A 21,489-nucleotide genomic window follows, 5' to 3' on the forward strand; every position below is an offset into this window, starting at 1 on the left:
CCAACCTTCCTTCTAGAAAAAAACACAGTCTGTGGTTTCTCAACTGAAAACGTGAAGTCCCACCTGAGGGACCACTGCTCTTCTTCACTAATCGCTTATTGAACTCTTCTGGCTGTATGGGTAATATTTCTCCCTCTCTTCCACAGCGCTCCATCATCCGCAAACAATGACCTCCCAATATCTGGTCTCACCTGAGAGAATACATTGTCAATCATAATGGAGAACAACCAAGGACTAATGACACTTCCCTGGGGGGGTACCATTATCCACCTCATAGCTTTCTGACATAGAAATAAATGTCCATGTGTCCTATCTGTGCTAAGCCAAAATAAGCTAGCAGTGTTATTAAAAGTCTTATTGAAATATTCAGTGAAAGTTTTAAGGAAGTTATTTAAAAAACCTCCTAATAACCTATAATTTCTCAGAGCATTAATAAAACCTCCCAGAATTTTTTTTCTCAGAACCAGAGTAAAACATTTTCGGAACCTCCCTGCAATCTAGAAATGTATGTTCCCAGAAAAGGTGACATTTTCACTTCTGTTCTCAGAACATACCGGTCAGGAAACGTATGGCTTCGTTCCCACAACCAATGTAAAACCAAAAACTTCCAAGGAACCAAATGTGCTAGCTGGGAAGGTTTTGCAATACAGCCCACTCCAATTCCCTAGCCTTGATTACATGTCTGAATGGTTTGTTGTTTATTTGCCTTGTGCATACTAAGCATAAACAAGAGGTTGCATGCATTAGCAAGCCCCATCAGATTTAATATGACTACTGTGCTAGTTAGCGTTGTGCTGCTGTTGTTCTTGTGTCCAATTCCTTTTTTTTGTTGGTATTTTACCCCCTTTTTCGTGGTATCCAATTGGTAGTTACAGTCTTGTCTAGGGGTGTAACGATTCGTTTTAACAACGATTCGATTTGTATCACGATTCGTGGTTGTCGATACGATTCAAGGACGATATTGGTTCATTTAGAACGATACGATCCGAAACGATTCAGTGACTTGAAATCGATTCAGTAACCTTTTAGCCAAAAATTCAACCAGTGTGACTGAAATAAATACCTGGATACTGGACAGTGCAGGTGAAGTTTCCTAGATAATTTCTCGCTCGTCGGCTTCTCCTCTGTCGTCCGCCATGCTATGTTTTGTTGTCTTTGCGCCTTTGCGCCGCTGCTGGCGCGGGGCGATGACGTCACGGATAGGCAGACTGAATCGAGTAATGTTTAAAGCCTTTATCATTAAAAGTGCTAAGAAAAAACATCCATATAAAGTCTGACGTGCTTAAATCCAATGGGTTATTTCCTAGTATCGATACAATCGATGTATTACATTTTAAAACGATGTTAGATTGATATATGTTGTCCAAAAGGCCAACTCGCCGAGCACAGATCGATGTAGTTGGATCATAGGAATATAAATCGATACATCGATGTAGTAGATGGATCGTTACACCCCTAGTCTTGTCCCATCGCTGCAACTCCCGTACGGACACGGGAGAGGCAAAGGTCGAGAGTCGTGCGTCCTCCGAAACACAACCCAACCGAGCCGCACTGCCCGCTTAACCCGGAAGCCACCCGCACCAATGTGTCGGAGGAAACACTGTACACCTGGCGACCAAGTCAGCGTGCCCGGCCCACCACAGGAGTCGCTAGTGCACGATGGGACAAAAACATCCCTGCCGGCCAAACCCTCCCCTACCCTGGACGACGCTGGGCCAATTGTGCACCGCCCCATGGGCCGGCTGCGACAGAGCCTGGACTCGAACCAGGATCTCTAATGGCACAGCTAGTTAGACCACCGTGCCACTCGGGAGGCCCTTGATTCAAATTCCCATCTAACTCTTAAAGCGGTGCCCGAGGAAGTCTGATTCACATGTGGTATCAAATGGGGCACTTTGTAATGGGTTTAGATTAGAAGCCTCCTGCTAGAGCATAATGAACAGCAATGTAACAATACCTATAAACCACTTCACACCATGGTAAGGGATGCTGGGTTTGCGTACTGATTGATTCCCCCAGAGCCTGTAAGAAGAGGTAGTGAAAGACAGGTATATGTTGATGGTGTGTTTACCTTGTGTAGCGGGCATGGCTGCGGACCAGCTCGATGACCTTCCCTGTATTGTTGACGGCCCCGTCCGTGAGCAGGAAGAGCATGCGAGGATGACCTGCGTGCATCGGCTGCCTCAGGATCCATTTGAGCGGTGCCAGGATGTTGGTGCCGCCCATGTCAGCTCGGATCTTCCTGATGTACTCACAAGCCATAGTTACTGTTTCCTGAGAAATTGATAAAGCAAGAGAAAAGGCATAGTAGCATTTAATAGCCTAAATGTTATAGATGCTAGCCAGCAACCGGAGGGTTGCCAGTTCGAATCCTGAGTCTGACTAGAAAAATGTGTTGGGAAGTGAGCTGGCAACCAGAGGGTTGCTGGTATCAGATTCTAGATGCCATTGCCTGCCGTTGTGCCCTTGAGCAAGGCACTTAACACCCCACAACAACAGCTCACCGAGCGCCCTGCGTGGCAGCCCCCTGCACCTCTCCCCAAAACAAAAATGTATGTGTGTCTTTCGGAGGGGTTGGGTTAAAAGTGGAAGTCAAATTTCAGTTGGATCTTGTGTGCAATTGACCAAAAAAGTGATCTCTCAATAGACAAGCGTGTCTCTGACTCATACTTTGATTACCTGTAGTTGTCAAATCTGGCACGCAAGATGAAGTATTTACTAATAGAGATTTTATCACTGACATTCAGTTAAATAATATTGACCTGAAAGCAGAAACACTACATGTCCTGCCGGCATCATACCTCATCATAGCTCTGACTGGTAGTAAACAGTGTTTTGAATGTGGAGCCGAAGCCGATGATGTTGAAGAGGCTGGCAGGCACAAGACTCTTCAGAATCACCACCATGGCATCCTGGGAACAGAACAGATGTGATAAAAACACAAGGTCAAGAGGTAGAAGGGCAGAATGAAAAACGAGGGAACGAGAGAGGAAGAGAGCATAAAGAGAAAAAGAAAAGAAACAAGACAGGCAGACCTGGCATCTATTTTGAAGACATTGTCTAACAACCAACCTTGTTCACCTGGCAGCAACTGTTCTTCTTTACCTTTATGAGGAAAACCGTTAAAACATTTTCGGCTGCAGCAGTATGACCAGATTACAGCTCCTCTAACACAGTCTTCTCTGGCATTGGGCTAGTTACTATAAATTGTTTAAAGTTGAAAGCAGCAGTTGTGATGTGTGTGTAGCATGAATATATACAGTGCCTTCGGAAAGTATTCGGACCCCTTGACTTTTTCCAAATGTTGTTACATTACAGCCTTATTCTAAAATGGATTACAAAAATAATCATCCTCAGCAATCTACACACAATACCCCATAATGACAAAGCAAAAACAGGTTTTTAGAAATTTTAGCAAATGTATAAAAAAAATAAAAATAAAATACCTTATTTACATAAGTATTCAGACTCGGAATTGAGCTCAGGTGCAACCTGTTTCCACTTATCATCCTTGAGATGTTTCTACAACTTGATTGGAGTCCACCTGTGGTAAATTCAATTGATTGGACATGATTTGGAAAGGCACACAACTGTCTATAAAAGGTCCCAAAGTTGACAGTGCATGTCACAGCAAAAATTGTCCGTAGAGCTCCGAGACAGAATTGTGTCGAAGCACAGATCTGGGGAAGGGTACCAAAAAATTTATGCAGCATTGAACGTCCCCAAGAACACAGTGCCCTCCATCATTCTTAAATGGAAGCTGTTTGGAACCACCAAGACTCTTCCTATAGCTGGCCACCCGGCCAAACTGAGCAATCGGGGGAGAAGGGCCTTGGTCATTGAGGTGACCAAGAACCCGATGGTCACTCTGACAGAGCTCTAGAGTTCCTCTGTGGAAATGGGAGTACCTTCCAGAAGGACAACCATCTCTGCAGCACTCCACCAAACAGGCCTTTATTGTAGACTGGCCAGACGGAAGCCACTCCTCAGTAAAAGGCACATGACAGCCTGCTTGGAGTTTGCCAAAAGGCACCTAAAGACTCTCAGACCATGAGAAACAAGATTCTCTGGACTGATGAAACCAAGATTGAACTCTTTGGCCTGAATGCCAAGCATCACATCTGGAGGAAACCTGGCACCATCCCTACGGTGAAGCATGGTGGTGGCAGTATATGCTGTGGGGATGTTTTTCAGCGGCAGGGACTGCGAGACTAGTCAGGATCGAGGGAAAGATGAACGGAGCAAAGTACAGAGAGATCCTTGATGAAAACCTGCTCCAGAGCGCTCAGGACCTCAGACTGGGACGAAGGTTCACCTTCCAACAGGACAACAACCCTAAGCACACAGCCAAGACAATGCAGGAGTGGCTTCGGGACAAGTCTCTGAATGTCCTTGAACCCGATCGAACATCTTTGGAGAGACCTGAAAATAACTGTGCAACAATGCTCCCCATCCAACCTGACAAAGCTTGAGAGGATCTGCAGAAAAGAATGGGAGAAACTCCCCAAATACTGGTGTGCCAAGCTTGTAGGGTCATACCCAAGAAGACTCAAGGCTGTAGTCGTTGCCAAAAGTGCTTCAACAAAGTACTGAGTAAAGGGTCTGAATACTTATGTAAATGTCATATTTCCATATTTCTTTGTTTATAAACGTGCTAAATTTTTGCTTTGTCATTATGGGGTATTGTGTGTAGATTGATGAGGGGGGAAAAAAACAATTTAATCAATTTTAGAATAAGGCCGTAACGTAACAAAATGTGGAAAAAGTCAAGGGGTCTGAATATTTTCCGAAGGCACTGTATGTGTGTGTGTCTGCGTGTGTGTGTGTGGAAGTCGGTGTGAGTGTGTGCGTTAGTGATTGATTGAATGTGTGCTAAGGTGCGGAGAGTAGGTGCAGGTGGTCAGTCCAGTTCAAGTCTTCAGCAACGTGATGGCTAGTAGTTAGAAACCTTTTGGAATCAGACCTCATGCTCCGATACCGTCTGCCCGATGGTAAGGGAGTGAACAGCTCGTGGCTGTGGTCCTTGATGATGCTGCAGGACTTCCTCATGCACCGTTTCAAGTAGATGTTCTGGATGGTGGGAACACGGCCCCAGTGATGTTCACCACCCACTGGAGGGCCTTGCGGTTGTGGACAGAGCAATTCCCATGATGCAACTGGTCAGGACGCTCTCGATGGTGCAGTGGTAGTATTTGGAGAGGACCCTGGGTGGTAGATGACTTTATACACGTCACGGATGTTTGTGTACACATGGTCTAGCACATTGTTTCCTCTCGTAGGGCAGGATAGATGTTGGTGATGCTTGGTTAGTTAAAATCTCCCATGATAATAAAGACTGCATCTGGGTGATAGGATTCTTGCTGGCTAATGTTCTTGTACGGTTCGCTGAGAGCCGCCTTGATGTTTGCTTATGGCGGCATGTACACAGCTGTGATAAGAACACAAGTAAATTATCTGGGCATATAGTGGCATATATATTGGCATATGTAGCATATAGTGAACAGGAGCTCAAGGTTTTTAAAACTTTGGTACACCAGGAATTGTTGATGAGGAAGCATACACCTCCCCCTACTCTTATCAGAAGCCGCCGTACGATCCATACGGAAAATGGAAAAGCCGTCTTGTTGAATAGCTGAGTCGAGTGAATTGTCCGTAAGCCATGTCTCTGTAAAAACAAAGACAAAGCATTCCCTGATGTCCCTCTGCAATTGAAGCCTTGCTCTGAGTTCACAAAGTTTATTTTCCAGTGATTGGACATTAGCCATCAGGATACTAGGAAGAGGAGGCTGTGTAGCCTGTCTTTTCAGCCCAGTTGGATTCCCCCTTTCTGTCCTCTTCTTCTTCGCCGGCTTTGCAAAGTTGTGCAGGAATCGGCAAGACGCGTGCCCTCATCAGCGCCGCCATCTTAACTCTTAGCGTCTTTGTAGTTATAATTTTCTCTGTGTGAGGGGCCAGTGTATTATTATAAAGAGAACGCTCAATAAAAACCAGTCATTTCATGTTTTGCTGAAATATGGATGTCACACCACATTGTGTATTCAATACCAGGAGTTAGAACCAAAATTATTTTCCAGTTGTTCCGTTCCGAGCAGAACCCCAAATGTTTTTGTTCCATTCTGGTGTTCCGACCAGAGAATAAAGTTCTGAACCGGTTCGAAAAACAAAAAAAGGTAATGGTTCATATAGTTCCTTTTCACTATTGTTTTTACATTTAGCTCATTCATTTACTCCCCCAATTAGTGCAGATAGAGCAGCTTGCTGTGGAACGGGTAAGATCGTTGTTTACATGTTTGATTGGTCCTGGCACGAGATGAGACTGAAATTTCACAGGTGGGGAGAGAGCGAGAGAGAGGGGTGGACATGGAGGGGGCTTGGCTTGAAGCGCTGAAACATCATGACATGACGTGAATTGGAATGTGTTCAGGCTATCACTAGCATTATAACTTCACCAAATTACATAATTATATACTAGACATTAGTTATATTTTTGGAACTGAAAATAAAATGATTCTCTAGATTTGACAATAGCGGTTATGTTCCGGAACACTAGAGATCACCTTTGTTCCGGTTCTGGTTCCGTTCCTCCAAAAATTATTTTTCAGTTTTCGGTTCTGTTCCCTGAAACGGTTCCAACCTGTTTAATACCATTTCAAAGTGACTGTTTAATTGATCTATGACTGAAAAGAAAGTAAGTCCTGTAACTTTTGTGTTGATATGACAAATAGTTTACAGAAACGACATAATCTCCTCCTCTTTTTCCCTCCTTATGTTAAGAGGTGGTAACAAATAGATGTCTGGCATTTTGGGGATGTTTAATTTCTCAGTGTCATAAAATCTCTCTTTCTCCTTATATTCAGTCAGAAGTGGTATCAAATTGGGGCCTGGCATTTTGAGGGAGTTTCTGGCACATCAAAGAAACTGATGAGCAATGGTTTAACCAGCCTTTAAGCCAGACTTTGGGGTGTCAGAGAGTGTCAGAGGAAGAGGAGGCCCATCCCGAAGCTGTCTGAGTCACACTGCCACGAAGTGCATCATAGACCAAGAGAGGTTACTCAAACATCACTCAGCCTGTCCCAATCAGGCTTCACTCCATCTGTGTAAAGACTGCTTTCTATGAGCAGTGAGTCGTTGAGTCATTAATAGCACAACATTTGTGTATAACCGCAGTTTAGAGACCTAATTAGTATACTACATCATTCCTTTATCATTAATTTATTTTTCTTTACTTTAGTTGTCCTGAATTAACAAGTTTCTAATTTAATTAATTATGCTTACTATATGCATTACCTATGAATGTGTTATGTATGGGTTATTATGAAGTCTCGTACAGTACCTTGACACGGCTGATGTTGACCCCGCTCATGCTCCCACTGCGGTCAATGAGGAAGATGAACTCTCCATGCACCTTCCTCAGGTCAGAGGTCATGGACTTGAGGTCTGGGCAGAAGTTGAGCATGACCACAGGGTTGTGGAGGATGTCCTTGTGGAGACGCTTACGAATTATATCCACCTATGTATGGCCACATGACCAGAGGATAACATGGTGAGAGAAGTGCTTGAGATATAGTCTACACATGGTCAGAGGATACAGTAAGACAATGGTGAAATAAAGATAATTAAATCAAAATCACATCATACAAGCTTTGAATGAGAGCCATATTCACATTCAGGAATAACTTTGTACATGCATTCTTTAACAATATATAAATAGTTATCTTACATCCGATAAGATCAGCATTTAAAAAATAGCCAGTTCTACACAAAACAGTGTTCCCATAAACTACTACACAGCTGATTCCTTCATGCGAAGATGCATTAGATACATAGATCTAACAGTTAAATATTCTCCATGCGGAAGGTTTTTGAAAAGCTGAATTTCAGCTATGCTTCTTTAAGTAAAATATTTCATAATTCAAGGAAATCACAGTTGGGATTTTTTTTTTTTAAGAGACCCAAATGATTTCAGAAAGAAAGGGCACTCCATCAACTGGTGCATGTGTTCTTGCAGGTAGATCCAAGCAGAAGGCTGAGGACCTTTCATGGTTTCCATAGTAACCCCTTTTTATCACAGGGCTAAGTGTTCTCTCTCTCCCTCCCATTGAGGTCTACTGGTCACTTAAGGATGTAATTGTGTCTACCACTGTAGTGCCATTCTGACATGTGGAGAATAAGGTACAATCTGTATTGACACATGATTTCACCTCAAATAAAACGATAAACTCACCATTTAAATAACATACTGTAGCTCCAATGTGTATCATATGTGGTTTTAAAATAATTCCAGATTGGTGGAAATAAATCAAACACTTTTATGTAATAATAATGGACACAGGCATATTGTAAAATACTATTAATACTGGCCCAAAAAAAGGTGTCCCGAATCACACAAAACTTGCAAAAGGTGTGAGGGGAAAAACCCTGTGCTATCCTGGAGCATGAGTACAGGACATTACAAGGCTGCTTCCAACCGTTCTACGACAGATGCCGGAAGCTGACGCTGTCGTAGTCCATGTGGGGTCAAACGACATTAGGAGGGCTAGCTCGGAACTTCTGAAATTTGATTTTAAAGAACTGATTCTGAAAGATTCCAAAAAGTGGCCAATTATTTCCATCGTTGGGCTGCGGGTGTGAAAGATTCAGCAGGCTACTGGCATTACACACCTGGCTAAAAGATTACTGTAGCTCTGTTGGAATCACTTTCATAGATAACTTTGGCACTTTCTGGAAACAGAAGATGCTCTACAGGAATGACGGAGTCCATCCAAATCATCTTGGCTCCTGGACTGTCCACACATTTCAAGGCTGCGTTGAGACAATGACTTATCAATGACCCAAGCCCAGCTCAGATAATCCCTGTCATTGTGCCACTGAGTTGTCGTGGTGCTGCTGCAAATGTACATTGTCCCAGGGGTGTTGGCAGAGACAATGAGTGAGGGAAAAAAGTATTTGATCCCATTTTTTACATTTTAGTCATTTAGCAGACGCTCTTATCCAGAGCGACTTACAGTTAGTGAGTGCATTTATTTAATTTTTTATATTGGTCCCCCGTGGGAAACGAACCCACAACCCTGGTGTTGCAAACGCCATGCTCTGAGCTACACAGGACTAGCTCCCCTGCTGATTTTGTACGTTTGCCCACTGACAAAGAAATGATCAGTCTATAATTTTAATGGTAGGTTTATTTGAACAGTGAGAGACAGAATAACAACAACAAAAATCCAGAAAAACGCATGTCAAAAATGTTATAAATTGATTTGCATTTTAATGAGGGAAATAAGTATTTGACCCCCTCTCAATCAGAAAGATTTCAGGCTCCCAGGTGTCTTTTGTACAGGTAATGAGCTGAGATTAGGAGCACACTCTTAAAGGGAGTGTTCCTAATCTCAGTTTGTTACCTGTATAAAAGACACCTGTCCACAGAAGCAATCAATCAATCAGATTCCAAACTCTCTACCATGGCCAAGACCAAAGAGCTCTCCAAGGATGTCAGGGACAAGATTGTAGACCTACACAAGGCTGGAATGGGCTACAAGACCATCTCCAAGCAGCTTGGTGAGAAGGTGACAACAGTTGGTGCGATTATTCGCAAATGGAAGAAATACAAAATAACTGTCAATCTCCCTCGGCCTGGGGCTCCATGCAAGATCTCACCTCGTGGAGTTGCAATGATCATGAGAACAGTGAGGAATCAGCCCAGAACTACACGGGAGGATGATGTCAATGATCTCAAGGCAGCTGGGACCATAGTCACCAAGAAAACAATTGGTAACACGCTACGCCGTGAAGGACTGAAATCCTGCAGCGCCCACAAGGTCCCCCTGCTCAAGAAAGCACATATACAGGGCCGTCTGAAGTTTGCCAATGAACATCTGAATGATTCAGAGGAGAACTGGGTGAAAGTGTTGTGGTCAGATGAGACCAAAATCGAGCTCTTTGGCATCAACTCAACTCGCCGTGTTTGGAGGAGGGGGAATGCTGCCTATGACCCCAAGAACACCATCCCCACCGTCAAACATGGAGGTGGAAACATTATGCTTTGGGGGTGTTTTTCTGCTAAGGGGACAGGACAACTTAACCGCATCAAAGGGACGATGGACGGGGCCATGTACCGTCAAATCTTGGGTGAGAACCTCCTTCCCTCAGCCAGGGCATTGAAAATGGGTCGTGGATGGGTATTCCAGAATGACAATGACCCAAAACACACAGCCAAGGCAACAAAGGAGTGGCTCAAGAAGAAGCACATTAAGGTCCTGGAGTGGCCTAGCCAGTCTCCAGACCTTAATCCCTTAGAAAATCTGTGGAGGGAGCTGAAGGTTCGAAGTGCCAAACGTCAGCCTCGAAACCTTAATGACTTGGAGTGGAACAAAATCCCTCCTGAGATGTGTGCAAACCTGGTGGCCAACTACAAGAAATGACTAACCGCTGTGATTGCCACCAAGTACCAAGGGTTTTGCCACCAAGTACTAAGTCATGTTTTGCAGAGGGGTCAAATACTTATTTCCCTCATTAAAATGCAAATCAATTCATACATTTTTTGACGTGCGTTCTTCTGGACTTTTTTGTTGTTATTCTGTCTCTCACTGTTCAAATAAATCTACCATTACTTTTTTCCCTCACTGTAAGTAACTTAATGTATGTCCCTCTAACTGCCCTGAATTTCTCTGTTGATCCTACAGCTATTGTATGCAGTAATCATGTGCCTATGAACCAGAGTTATACTGTTAGCACTGAGGCGCTGTGCCCTAGTAGGAAGTCCATTGTGTGCAGCACACTCTGCACTATCAGCTCAAACATAAATAACATTGTCAAGCATCCCAGTAAAGCAATAAAAACAATCAAGCATCCCAGAAAAGTGCTAAAAATAGCCCACAATAACATATGTAGCATAAGAAATAAGGTTCATGAAATCAATAACTTGCTAGTAACAGATGACATTCATATTCTGACTATCTCTGAAACTCACTTAAATAATACCTTTGATGACACAGTGGTAGCAATACATGGCTATAACATCTACAGAAAAGCCAATGGGGGCGGTGTTGCTGTCTCATGTTAAATGCTTTTTAAGTCAGTTAAGAACAAATTATTATTTACAATGACGGCTTACACCGGCCAAACCCAGACGACGCTGGACTAATTGTGCGCCACCCTATGGGACTCCCAAACACGGCCGGTTGTGATACAGCCTGGAATCTAACCAGGGGGTCTGTAGTGACGCCTCAAGCACTGAGATGCAGTGCCTTAGACCGCTGCGCCACTCGGGAGCCCAATTTGGCTACAGATTGATCTGCCTCACCTAAGGCCCATTCTTGTGGGAAGCTGCTATAGACCACCAAGTGCTAACAGTCAGTATCTGGATAATACAGTGGCTTGCGAAAGTATTCAACCCCCTTGGCATTTTTCCTATTTTGTTGCCTTACAACCTGGAATTAAAATAGACTTTTTTGGGGTTAGCAAACTTAGGCATGACATGCCAGCAACAAAATACTGACACTACACCTCCAAGTACAACTGACTAAATTATGAAAGACAAGCATTGTAATTTTGAATTCCGTAAAGTGAGTGTGGAGGAGGTGAAAATATTATTGTTGTCTATCAACAATGACAAGCCACCAGGGTCTGACAACTTGGATGGAAAATTATTGAGGATAATAACGGACGATGTTGCCCCTCCTATTTGCCATATCTTCAATCTGAGCCTACTAGAAAGTGTGTGCCCTCAGGCTTGGAGGGAAGCAATAGTCATTCCGCTAGAATAGTAAAGCTCAAATAGCCGACAAATCGGCCTGTTACCAACCCTTAGTAAACTTTTGGAAAAAACTGTGTTTGACCAGATACAATGCTATTTTACAGCAAACAAATTGACAACAGACTTTCAGCATGCTTATAGGGAAGGACATTCAACAAGCACAGTACTAACACAAATGACTGATGATTGGCTGAGAGAAATAGATGATAAAAAGTTTGTGGGAGCTGTCTTGTTAGACTTCAATGTGGCTTTTGACATTATCAATCATAGTCTGCAGCTAGAAAAATGTATGTGTTATGCAGGTCATTCACTAGGTCCCCCCGTGTGGTTCTGGGATTTTTGCTCACCGTTCTTGTGATCATTTTGACCCCACGGGGTGAGATCTTGCGTGGAGCCCCAGATCGAGGGAGATTATCAGTGGTCTTGTGTCTTCCATTTCCTAATAATTGCTCCCACAGTTGATTTCTTCAAACCAAGCTGCTTACCTATTGCATATTCAGTCTTCCCAGCCTGGTGCAGGTCTACAATTTTGTTTCTGGTGTCCTTTGACAGCTCTTTGGTCTTGGCCATAGTGGAGTTTGGAGTGTGACTGTATGAGGTTGTGGACAGGTGTCTTTTATACTGATAACAAGTTCAAACAGGTGCCATTAATACAGGTAACGAGTGGAGGACAGAGGAGCCTCTTAAAGAATAAGTTACAGGTCTGTGAGAGCCAGAAATCTTGCTTGTTTGTAGGTGACCAAATACTTATTTTCCACCATAATTTGTAAATAAATTCATTAAAAATCCTACAATGTGATTTTCTGGAGAAAAAAAATCTCAATTTGTCTGTCATAGTTGACGTGTACCTATGATTAAAATTACAGGCCTCTCTCATATTTTTAAGTGGGAGAACATGCACAATTGGTGGCTGACTAAATACTTTTTTTCCCCACTGTAAGTGCCTTAATGTGTTTGGACCCCAGGAAGAGTAGCTGCTTTTCTTCTTTAATTATAAGCAGCATCTTGCCATTTTACAAAGCCTGTTTAATCTAAAAGTCCTTTTAGACAGCTGTTTCTGTGTCTCTCATTAAGGCTGCTGTGTAAGACGCACATCAGATCTGATGCAGCACTCACTTTCTTTTCATTGCTGGAGTCCTTCTTGGTGGCCTTGATGAAGTCACTCTTCCCTGCGAGGTGATCATCGTACTCCCCCAGTGTCATGTCTCCATCCTCAATCAGCACATGTGGCAGATGAGGATCTAGACAGAAGAGGAGATTGTGGCCATTAGACTTATGGGATACAGTATCGCCTAGACAACAATCAATCAATCAATCAATCAAATGTTATTTATAAAGCCCATTTTACATCAGCAGATGTCACAAAGTGCTATACAGAAACCCAGCCTAAAACCCCAAACAGCAAGCAATGCAGATGTAGAAGCACGGTGGCTAGGAAAACTCCCTAGAAAGGCAGAAACCTAGGAAGAAACCTAGAGAGGAACCAGGCTCTGAGGGGTGGCCAGTCCCCTTCTGGCTGTGCCGGGTGGAGATTATAACAGTACATGGCCATTAAGGCCAGATTTTTCTCCAAGATGTTCAAACGTTCATAGATGACCAGCAGGGTCAAATAATAATCACAGTGGTTGTAGAGGTTGCATCAGGTCAGTACATCAGGAGTAAATGTCACTTGGCTTTTCATAGCCGGACATTTAGAGGTTGAAATAGCAGGTGCGGTAGAGAGAGAGAGTTGAAAACAGCAGGTCTGGGACAAGGTAGCACGTCCGGTGAACAGGTCAGGGTTCCATAGCCGCAGGCAGAAGAGTGGAAACTGGAGTAGCAGCATGACCAGGTCGACTGGGGACAGCAAGGAGTCATCAGGCCAGGTAGTCCTGAGGCATGGTCCTAGGGCTCGGGTCCTCCGGGATGGGAGGGAGAGCCATGTTTCAGTATGAGCCATGACACTGATAGGGCCCAAACGCACAATGCAATATTAATACAGAGAAAAGGCAGAAGTGGCTAGATACAGTACATATTTTTTCTGTCACAGAAGTCCGTCTTGGATTTTGTTTCCAAGTTGTAATGATGCCGGAGTCAAAATGACAGTACCACTACTGTTATTTCCTGCTCATATTCTGCTCTCCACAGGCATCTCTCAAAACATCTCTCTGCAGTGAACTTTACAGCAAGCTGTTTTTATTGACCATTTATTGACCATTTACTAAATCAATGACGTTTTCTTTTAAAACTGACAATCTCTTTTCATAATCATTCAAGTTAATTTTGCTGTACAAATACTGAGGAAAAACCGGCAAGCACTCCATCCATCTCTCTATTGCCATAGCCATCCATTTGGTTGAGCTCAGCAATCTCCTTGATGAGATTGAAACCCCAGCACCACAGTGGGCTGAATTGAATTGCACAGCGAGCAACTGGCCCCAGGTCTGTTTGTAGACAAAGCCATCTCTTAGCACCTATTGAATAAGCAATCTGGGGACTCATTACTGCCTCTAGGAGACAACTGGTCCATGCAGAGGTCAAGACAACCAGGAGAGGATAGATAGACAGCGAAAGAGAACGAGAGGGGGGAGAGAAAGAGAGAGCGAGAGAGAAAGGGAGGGAGACAGAGAGTGATAGAGTGAGAGAGAGAGAGGGAGAGAGAGAGAGAGAGAGAGAGAGAGAGAGAGAGAGAGAGAGAGAGAGAGAGAGAGAGAGAGAGAGAGAGAGAGTGAGAGTGGGTGGCTGGGTAAGCCCGAGGACAGCTCATACATTTGTACAAGGTGGAGGGTGGATGGAGGGGAGAGCCTGAGGGTGAACAGATATGCAGAGAGAGAGAGAGGCTGATGATTCACCCCCCCCATGTGATCTGATTAACTGTCCTCATATAAATAACAGGGCTTAGCTAAATGAATGGTTTGCCGCAGATAGTTTATGATTTAACACAGAGGAAAGGTCAACACTAGTCTATTCTGGGTATGTGATACTGTATTTTGAAGAGGAGTTTGTAATCGTAGTGCCTGCCAAGCTGAGTGGTGGGTGGTGTGTCTACTAAAGTGCAGTACCCACCGCTGGGGTAGATGAGGATCTCCACAGGGCAGTCATAGGTGTATTTGTCAGCCAGGGTGATGACAACGCTGGTGGCTGAGCGGGCCAGGGGGTCTGCGTCGGCCCGGATCGCATGAGAGGGGCTCTCCACACCTGCACAAAAACACCTCTAAAGCATCTACAGTGTAGAATCTACAGTGTAGAATAAACAGTGGCATCCACTGTGATTGACAAAGACATACACTATATACAAAAGTATGTGGACACCCTTCAAATTAGTGGATTTGACTATTTCAGCCACACCCGTTGCTGACGTGTATAAAATCGAGCACAAAGCCATGCAATCTCCATAAACAAACATTGGCAGTAGAATGGCCTTACTGAAGAGCTCAGTGACTTTCAACGTGGCACCGTCATAGGACCTTTCCAACAAGTCAGTTAGTCAAATTTCTGCCCTGCTAGAGCTGCCCCGGTCAACTGTAAGTGCTGTTACTGTGAAGTGGAAACCTCTAGGAGCAACAACGGCTCAGCCGCGAAGTGATAGGCCACACAAGCTCACAGAACGGGACTGCCGAGTGCTGAAGCACGTAAAAATCGTCTGTCCTTGTTTGCAACACTCACTACCAAGTTCCAAACTGCCTCTGGAAGCAACGTCAGCACAAGAACTGTTTGTCGGGAGCTTCATGAAATGGTTTTACATGGCCGAGCAGCCGCACACAAGCATAAGATCACCATGCGCAATGCCAAGCGTCGGCTGAAGTGGTGTAAAGAACGCTGCCATTGGACTCTGGAGCAGTGGAAACGCGTTCTCTGGAGTGGTGAATCACTGGGATTGGCAGATGCCAGGAGAATGCTACCTGCCCGAATGCATAGTGCCAACTGTAAAGTTTGATGGAGGAGAAATAATGGTCTGGGGCTGTTTTTCATGGTTCGGGCTAGGCCCCTTAGTTCCAGTGAAGGGAAATCTTAACGCTTCAGCATACAATGACATTCTAGATGATTCTGTGCTTCCAATTTTGTGGCAACAGTTTGGGGAAGGCCCTTTCGTGTTTCAGCATGACAATGCACCTGTGCACAAAGCGAGGTCCATACAAAAATCGTTTGTCGAGATCGGTGTGGAAGATCTTGACTGGCCTGCACAGAGCCCTGACCGCAACCCAATCAAACACCTTTGGGATTAATTTCCGACTGCGAGCCAGGCCTAATCGCCCAACATCAGTGCCCGACCTCACTAATGCTCTTGTGGCTGAATGGAAGCAAGTCCCCACAGCAATATTCCAACATCAAGTGGAAAGCCTTCCAAGAAGAGTGGAGGCTGTTATAGCAGCAAAGGGGGGACCAACTCTATATTAATGCCCATGATTTTGGAACGAGATGTTCGACGAGCAGGTGTCCACATACTTTTGGTCATGTAGTGTATCACAAAAATCCTCAAATAAATCCTGTTTGTGTGTGGAGGTAGCTTTTTACTCATAGTGGAAGGATATCTATATCGGCATGCAAGTCACTGTTGGTCAGCAATATAAATTGCATTTATTATTCTACAAATAAACCGCAATGTGTAGATGGTTGTGTGTTGTGTCTCTGACCTGCGAGGAGATAGGGGGCTCTGATCTCCAGCTGGAAGCTAAACTCATAGTCGATGGAGTTGATGGCCTCCTCCTCCAGTAGCAGGCCCATGCACAACTGGGGAGTTATGGGAGTCTGTTCATGTGGACCCAGGGCACAATTATGCCTATCCCTCCTGTGCAAAAATACTACATTTTTACATTTACATTTTAGTCATTTAGCAGATGCTCTTATCCAGAGCGACTTACAGTTAGTGAGTGCATACATTTTCATACTGGCCCCCCGTGGGAAACGAACCCACAACCCTGGCGTTGCAAGCGCCCATGCTCTACCAACTGAGCTACAGGGGACTACCACAATACAAAATCATAGTCAGTGAATTCATGTCTTGTCCACCAGTCGGCTCTCTCTCTGTCTAGAACATGAGAAATAATTTAACCTCTAAGTTCACAGTTAAAGGGATACTTCCGGATTTTGGCAATGAGGCCCTTTATCTACTTCCCCAGAGTCAGATGAACTCTCTGTGTCCAGTATAAAGGAAGTTCAAATCAAATCAAATGTTATTGGTCGCGTATACATATTTTGCAGATGTTATCACAGGTGTAGCAGAATGCTTATGTTCCTAGCTCCAACATGCAGTAATAACTAACAATACAATACAAAACAATAAACACAAATCCCCAAAATATAAAGAAAGGAATTAAGAAATCTAGAAATATTAGAACGAGCAATGTCAGTATATGTTTATGGTGTTGTGTATAGACAGTATATGAATAGCAAATGTATGTTCAGCAGTAGTTATATAGGATGAGCCTTGACAAGAATAGAGTATACAGTACCAGTCAAAAGTTTGGACACCAACGTTTTTCTTTATTTTTACTATTTTCTACATTGCAGAATAATAGTGAAGACAACAAAACTAAGAAATAACACATATGGAATCATGTATTTTATATTTGAGATTCTTCAAAGTAGCCACCCTTTGCCTTGATGACAGCTTTGCACACTCTTGGCATTCTCTCAACCAGCTTCACCTGGAATGCTTTTCCAACAGTCTTGAATGAGTTCCCACAAATGCTGAGCATTTGTTGGCTGCTTTTCCTTCACTCTGTGGTCCAACTCATCCCAAACCATCTCAATTGGGTTGAGGTTGGGGGATTGTGGAGGCCAGGTCATCTGATGCAGCACTCCATCACTCTCCTTCTTGGTGAAATAGCCCTTACACAGCCTGGAGGTGTGTTGGGTCATTGTCCTGTTGAAAAACAAATGATTGTCCCACTAAGCCCAAACCAGATGGGATGGCGTATTACTGCAGAATGCTGTGGTAGCCATGCTGGTTAAGTGTGCCTTGAATTCTAAATAAATCACTGACAGTGTCACCAGCAAAGCACCCCCACACCATCACACCTCCTCCTCCATGCTTCATGGTGGGAACTACACATGCGGAGATCATCCATTCACCCACACCGCGTCTCACAAAGACACAGCGGTGGTTTTTGCGACTGCACTTGAAGAAACGTTCAAAGTTCTTGACATTTTCCGGATTGACTGACCTTCATGTCTTAAAGTAATGATGGACTGTCGTTTCTCTTTGATTATTTGAGCTGTTCTTGCCATAATATGGACTTGGTCTTTTACCAAATAGGGCTATCTTGTCACAACACAACTGATTGGCATAACGCATTAAGAAGGAAAGAAATTCCACAAATTAACTTTTAACAAGGCACACCTGTTAATTGAAATACATTCCAGGTGACTACCTCATGCATTTGGTTGGGAGAATGCCAAGAGTGTGCAAAGCTGTCATCAAGGCAAAGGGTGGCTACTTTGAAGAATCTCAAATATAAAATATATTTTGATTTGTTTTACACTTTTTTGGTTACTACATGATTCCATATGTATTATTTCATAGTTTTGATGTCTTCACTATTATTCTAAAATGTAAAAAATAGTAAACATAAAGAAAAACCCTGGAATGAGTAGGTGTGTCCAAACTTTTGACTGGTACTGTATACATACAGTGGGGAAAAAAGTATTTAGTCAGCCACCAATTGTGCAAGTTCTCCCACATAAAAAGATGAGAGAGGCCTGTAATTTTCATCATAGGTACACGTCAACTATGACAGACAAAATGAGAAAAAGAAATCCAGAAAATCACATTGTAGGATTTTTTATGAATTTATTTGCAAATTATGGTGGAAAATAAGTATTTGGTCAATAACAAAAGTTTCTCAATACTTTGTTATATACCCTTTGTTGGCAATGACACAGGTCAAACGTTTTCTGTAAGTCTTCACAAGGTTTTCACACACTGTTGCTGGTATTTTGGCCCATTCCTCCATGCAGATCTCCTCTAGAGCAGTGATGTCTTGGGGCTGTCGCTGGGCAACACGGACTTTCAACTCCCTCCAAAGATGTTCTATGGGGTTGAGATCTGGAGACTGGCTAGGCCACTCCAGGACCTTGAAATGCTTCTTACGAAGCCACTCCTTCGTTGCCCGGGCGGTGTGTTTGGGATCATTGTCATGCTGAAAGACCCAGCCACGTTTCATCTTCAATGCCCTTGCTGATGGAAGGAGGTTTTCACTCAAAATCTCACGATACATGGCCCCATTCATTCTTTCCTTTACACGGATCAGTCGTCCTGGTCCCTTTGCAGAAAAACAGCCCCAAAGCATGATGTTTCCACCCCCATGCTTCACAGTAGGTATGGTGTTATTTGGATTTAACTCAGCATTCTTTGTCCTCCAAACACGACGAGTTGAGTTTTTACCAAAACGTTCTATTTTGGTTTCATCTGACCATATGACATTCTCCCAACCCTCTTCTGGCTCATCCAAATGCACTCTAGCAAACTTCAGACGGGCCTGGACATGTACTGGCTTAAGCAGGGGGACATGTCTGGCACTGCAGGATTTGAGTCCCTGGCGGCGTAGTGTGTTACTGATGGTAGGCTTTGTTACTTTGGTCCCAGCTCTCTGCAGGTCATTCACTAGGTTCTGGGATTTTTGCTCACCGTTCTTGTGATCATTTTGACCCCATGGGGTGAGATCTTGCGTGGAGCCCCAGATCGAGGGAGATTATCAGTGGTCTTGTATGTCTTCCATTTCCTAATAATTGCTCCCACAGTTGATTTCTTCAAACCAAGCTGCTTACCTAATGCAGATTCAGTCTTCCCAGCCTGGTGCAGGTCTACAATTTTGTTTCTGGTGTCCTTTGACAGCTCTTTGGTCTTGGCCATAGTGGAGTTTGGAGTGTGACTGTTTGAGGTTGTGGACAGGTGTCTTTTATACTGATAACAAGTTCAAACAGGTGCCATTAATACAGGTAACGAGTGGAGGACAGAGGAGCCCCTTAAAGAATAAGTTACAGGTCTGTGAGAGCCAGAAATCTTGCTTGTTTGTAGGTGACCAAATACTTATTTTCCACCATAATTTGCAAATAAATTCATTAAAAATCCTACAATGTGATTTTCTGGATTTCTTTTTCTCATTTTGTCTGTCATAGTTGACGTGTACCTATGATGAAAATTACAGGCCTCTCTCATCTTTTTAAGTGGGAGAACTTGCACAATTGGTGGCTGACTAAATACTTTTTTTCCCCACTGTATGAAGTGGGTAAACTGTATGTAAACATTATTTAGGATAGTGTTGGTAGTTCCGTGAGCCAAATGAAACTTGTGCTAACGCTAGTTAGCATTGGCTTGTGAAACTAACTCTACCTTCCTTCTTCCTGGACACAGAGACATAAAAATGGTATCCACTAGTTCATCTGACTCTCGAAAAGTAGATAAAGGGCCAAAAGATCAAGTTTCCTTTAAAGATCAAAATGGCACTATATATTTTTTATATTTACTATAAGACAGCGTTGACATTCAGTTGTGGTTTTGATGATGACACTGTCATTGCATTCTTACGTTCTGTTCTGGAAGTTAGGGGAGAGTCCCTGCTCCTCGTTGATGGTCCTCTGGACCCTCGGGGTGCACACGGAAGGTGACTTGACACGGATGCCCCCATCCGGCAGGGTGGGCAGCTCAGAGGAGGTGCTGACCAGCACGTTGACCGTCTCCAGAGGGGGGATGACTCCCAGATTCACTACCAACACCGTCCTCTCCAAGTCCTCGTCCAGCACTATATGTCCTGGAATAGCATAGCAGAACAACTCACATAAATGGTAATGTTTTGTATTTTTCAGAGCAATATTATCATTATTGACTGGACTATATTCTAGATACGTATTTGGAACCAAAACCACTAGCCTGGTCTCTGTTTGGGCTGTCTTGCCATATCCAATTGTCATTGTCACACAAATGACCATAGGAGTTGGCAAGACGGCACAAAGAGATCTGTGGCCAGGCTACAGAACCACTGACCACTTCATGACAATGTGTGATGATTCCTCTAACCTTCAGAGGTGACATGACGTGAGACACATTCTTACCACTGCCACTCTGAAGGGCTCCATTAGCTGTAGTGCAGCAATCAAAGTAACAGTCATCCATCTTGGACTTGTCTTTGATTTGCACTGTTATTATTTGGCTGGAGATCATAGCCTCGAATCCCACAACGGTAGAGCATTCTTCCAGTGGGTAAATGAAGATACCTGCATCAAATGAAGACAGGTAACATTAACCAGAGGTAAACAGGCAATTAAGTCAAACTAACTCAATTATGTCAATACAGCCCCTGGACAGTGCTTATGTACAGTGGGGTTTAAAAAGTATTTAGTCAGCCACCAATTGTGCAAGTTCTCCCACTTAAAAATATGAGAGAGGCCTGTAATTTTCATCATAGGTACACGTCAACTATGACAGACAAATTGAGAAAATAAAATCCAGAAAATCACATTGTAGGATTTTTTATGAATTTATTTGCAAATTATGGTGGAAAATAAGTATTTGGTCACCTACAAACAAGCAAGATTTCTGGCTCTCACAGACTTGTAACTTCTTATTTAAGAGGCTCCTCTGTCCTCCACTCGTTACCTGTATTAATGGCACCTGTTTGAACTTGTTATCAGTATAAAAGACACCTGTCCATAACCTCAAACAGTCACACTCCAAACTCCACTATGGCCAAGACCAAAGAGCTGTCAAAGGACACCAGAAACAAAATTGTAGACCTGCACCAGGCTGGGAAGACTGAATC

The 21,489-nt window shown here is 43.5% G+C and overlaps 1 protein-coding gene across 1 annotated transcript in view; it reads right to left on the reverse strand.

The window, feature by feature from the left end:
- The window catches only part of LOC311149977 (von Willebrand factor A domain-containing protein 5B1-like), a gene marked incomplete at both ends in the record, with an annotated part of 49,005 nt that extends 28,346 nt beyond the window's left edge, over positions 1-20,659 (reverse strand). Inside the window, 7 exons of the mRNA XM_084187197.1 lie at positions 2,072-2,274; positions 2,802-2,912; positions 7,334-7,510; positions 12,866-12,990; positions 14,795-14,926; positions 16,363-16,517; positions 20,259-20,659. Of these exons, the coding sequence (XP_084043323.1) occupies positions 2,072-2,274; positions 2,802-2,912; positions 7,334-7,510; positions 12,866-12,990; positions 14,795-14,926; positions 16,363-16,517; positions 20,259-20,659 (1,304 nt within the window). The remainder of the gene's footprint in view (positions 1-2,071; positions 2,275-2,801; positions 2,913-7,333; positions 7,511-12,865; positions 12,991-14,794; positions 14,927-16,362; positions 16,518-20,258) is intronic.
- Positions 20,660-21,489: the final 830 nt, after the last annotated feature.

This window comes from Coregonus lavaretus (assembly GCF_964263955.1).
Source record: "Coregonus lavaretus genome assembly, chromosome: 22".
Classification (NCBI taxonomy): domain Eukaryota; kingdom Metazoa; phylum Chordata; class Actinopteri; order Salmoniformes; family Salmonidae; genus Coregonus; species Coregonus lavaretus.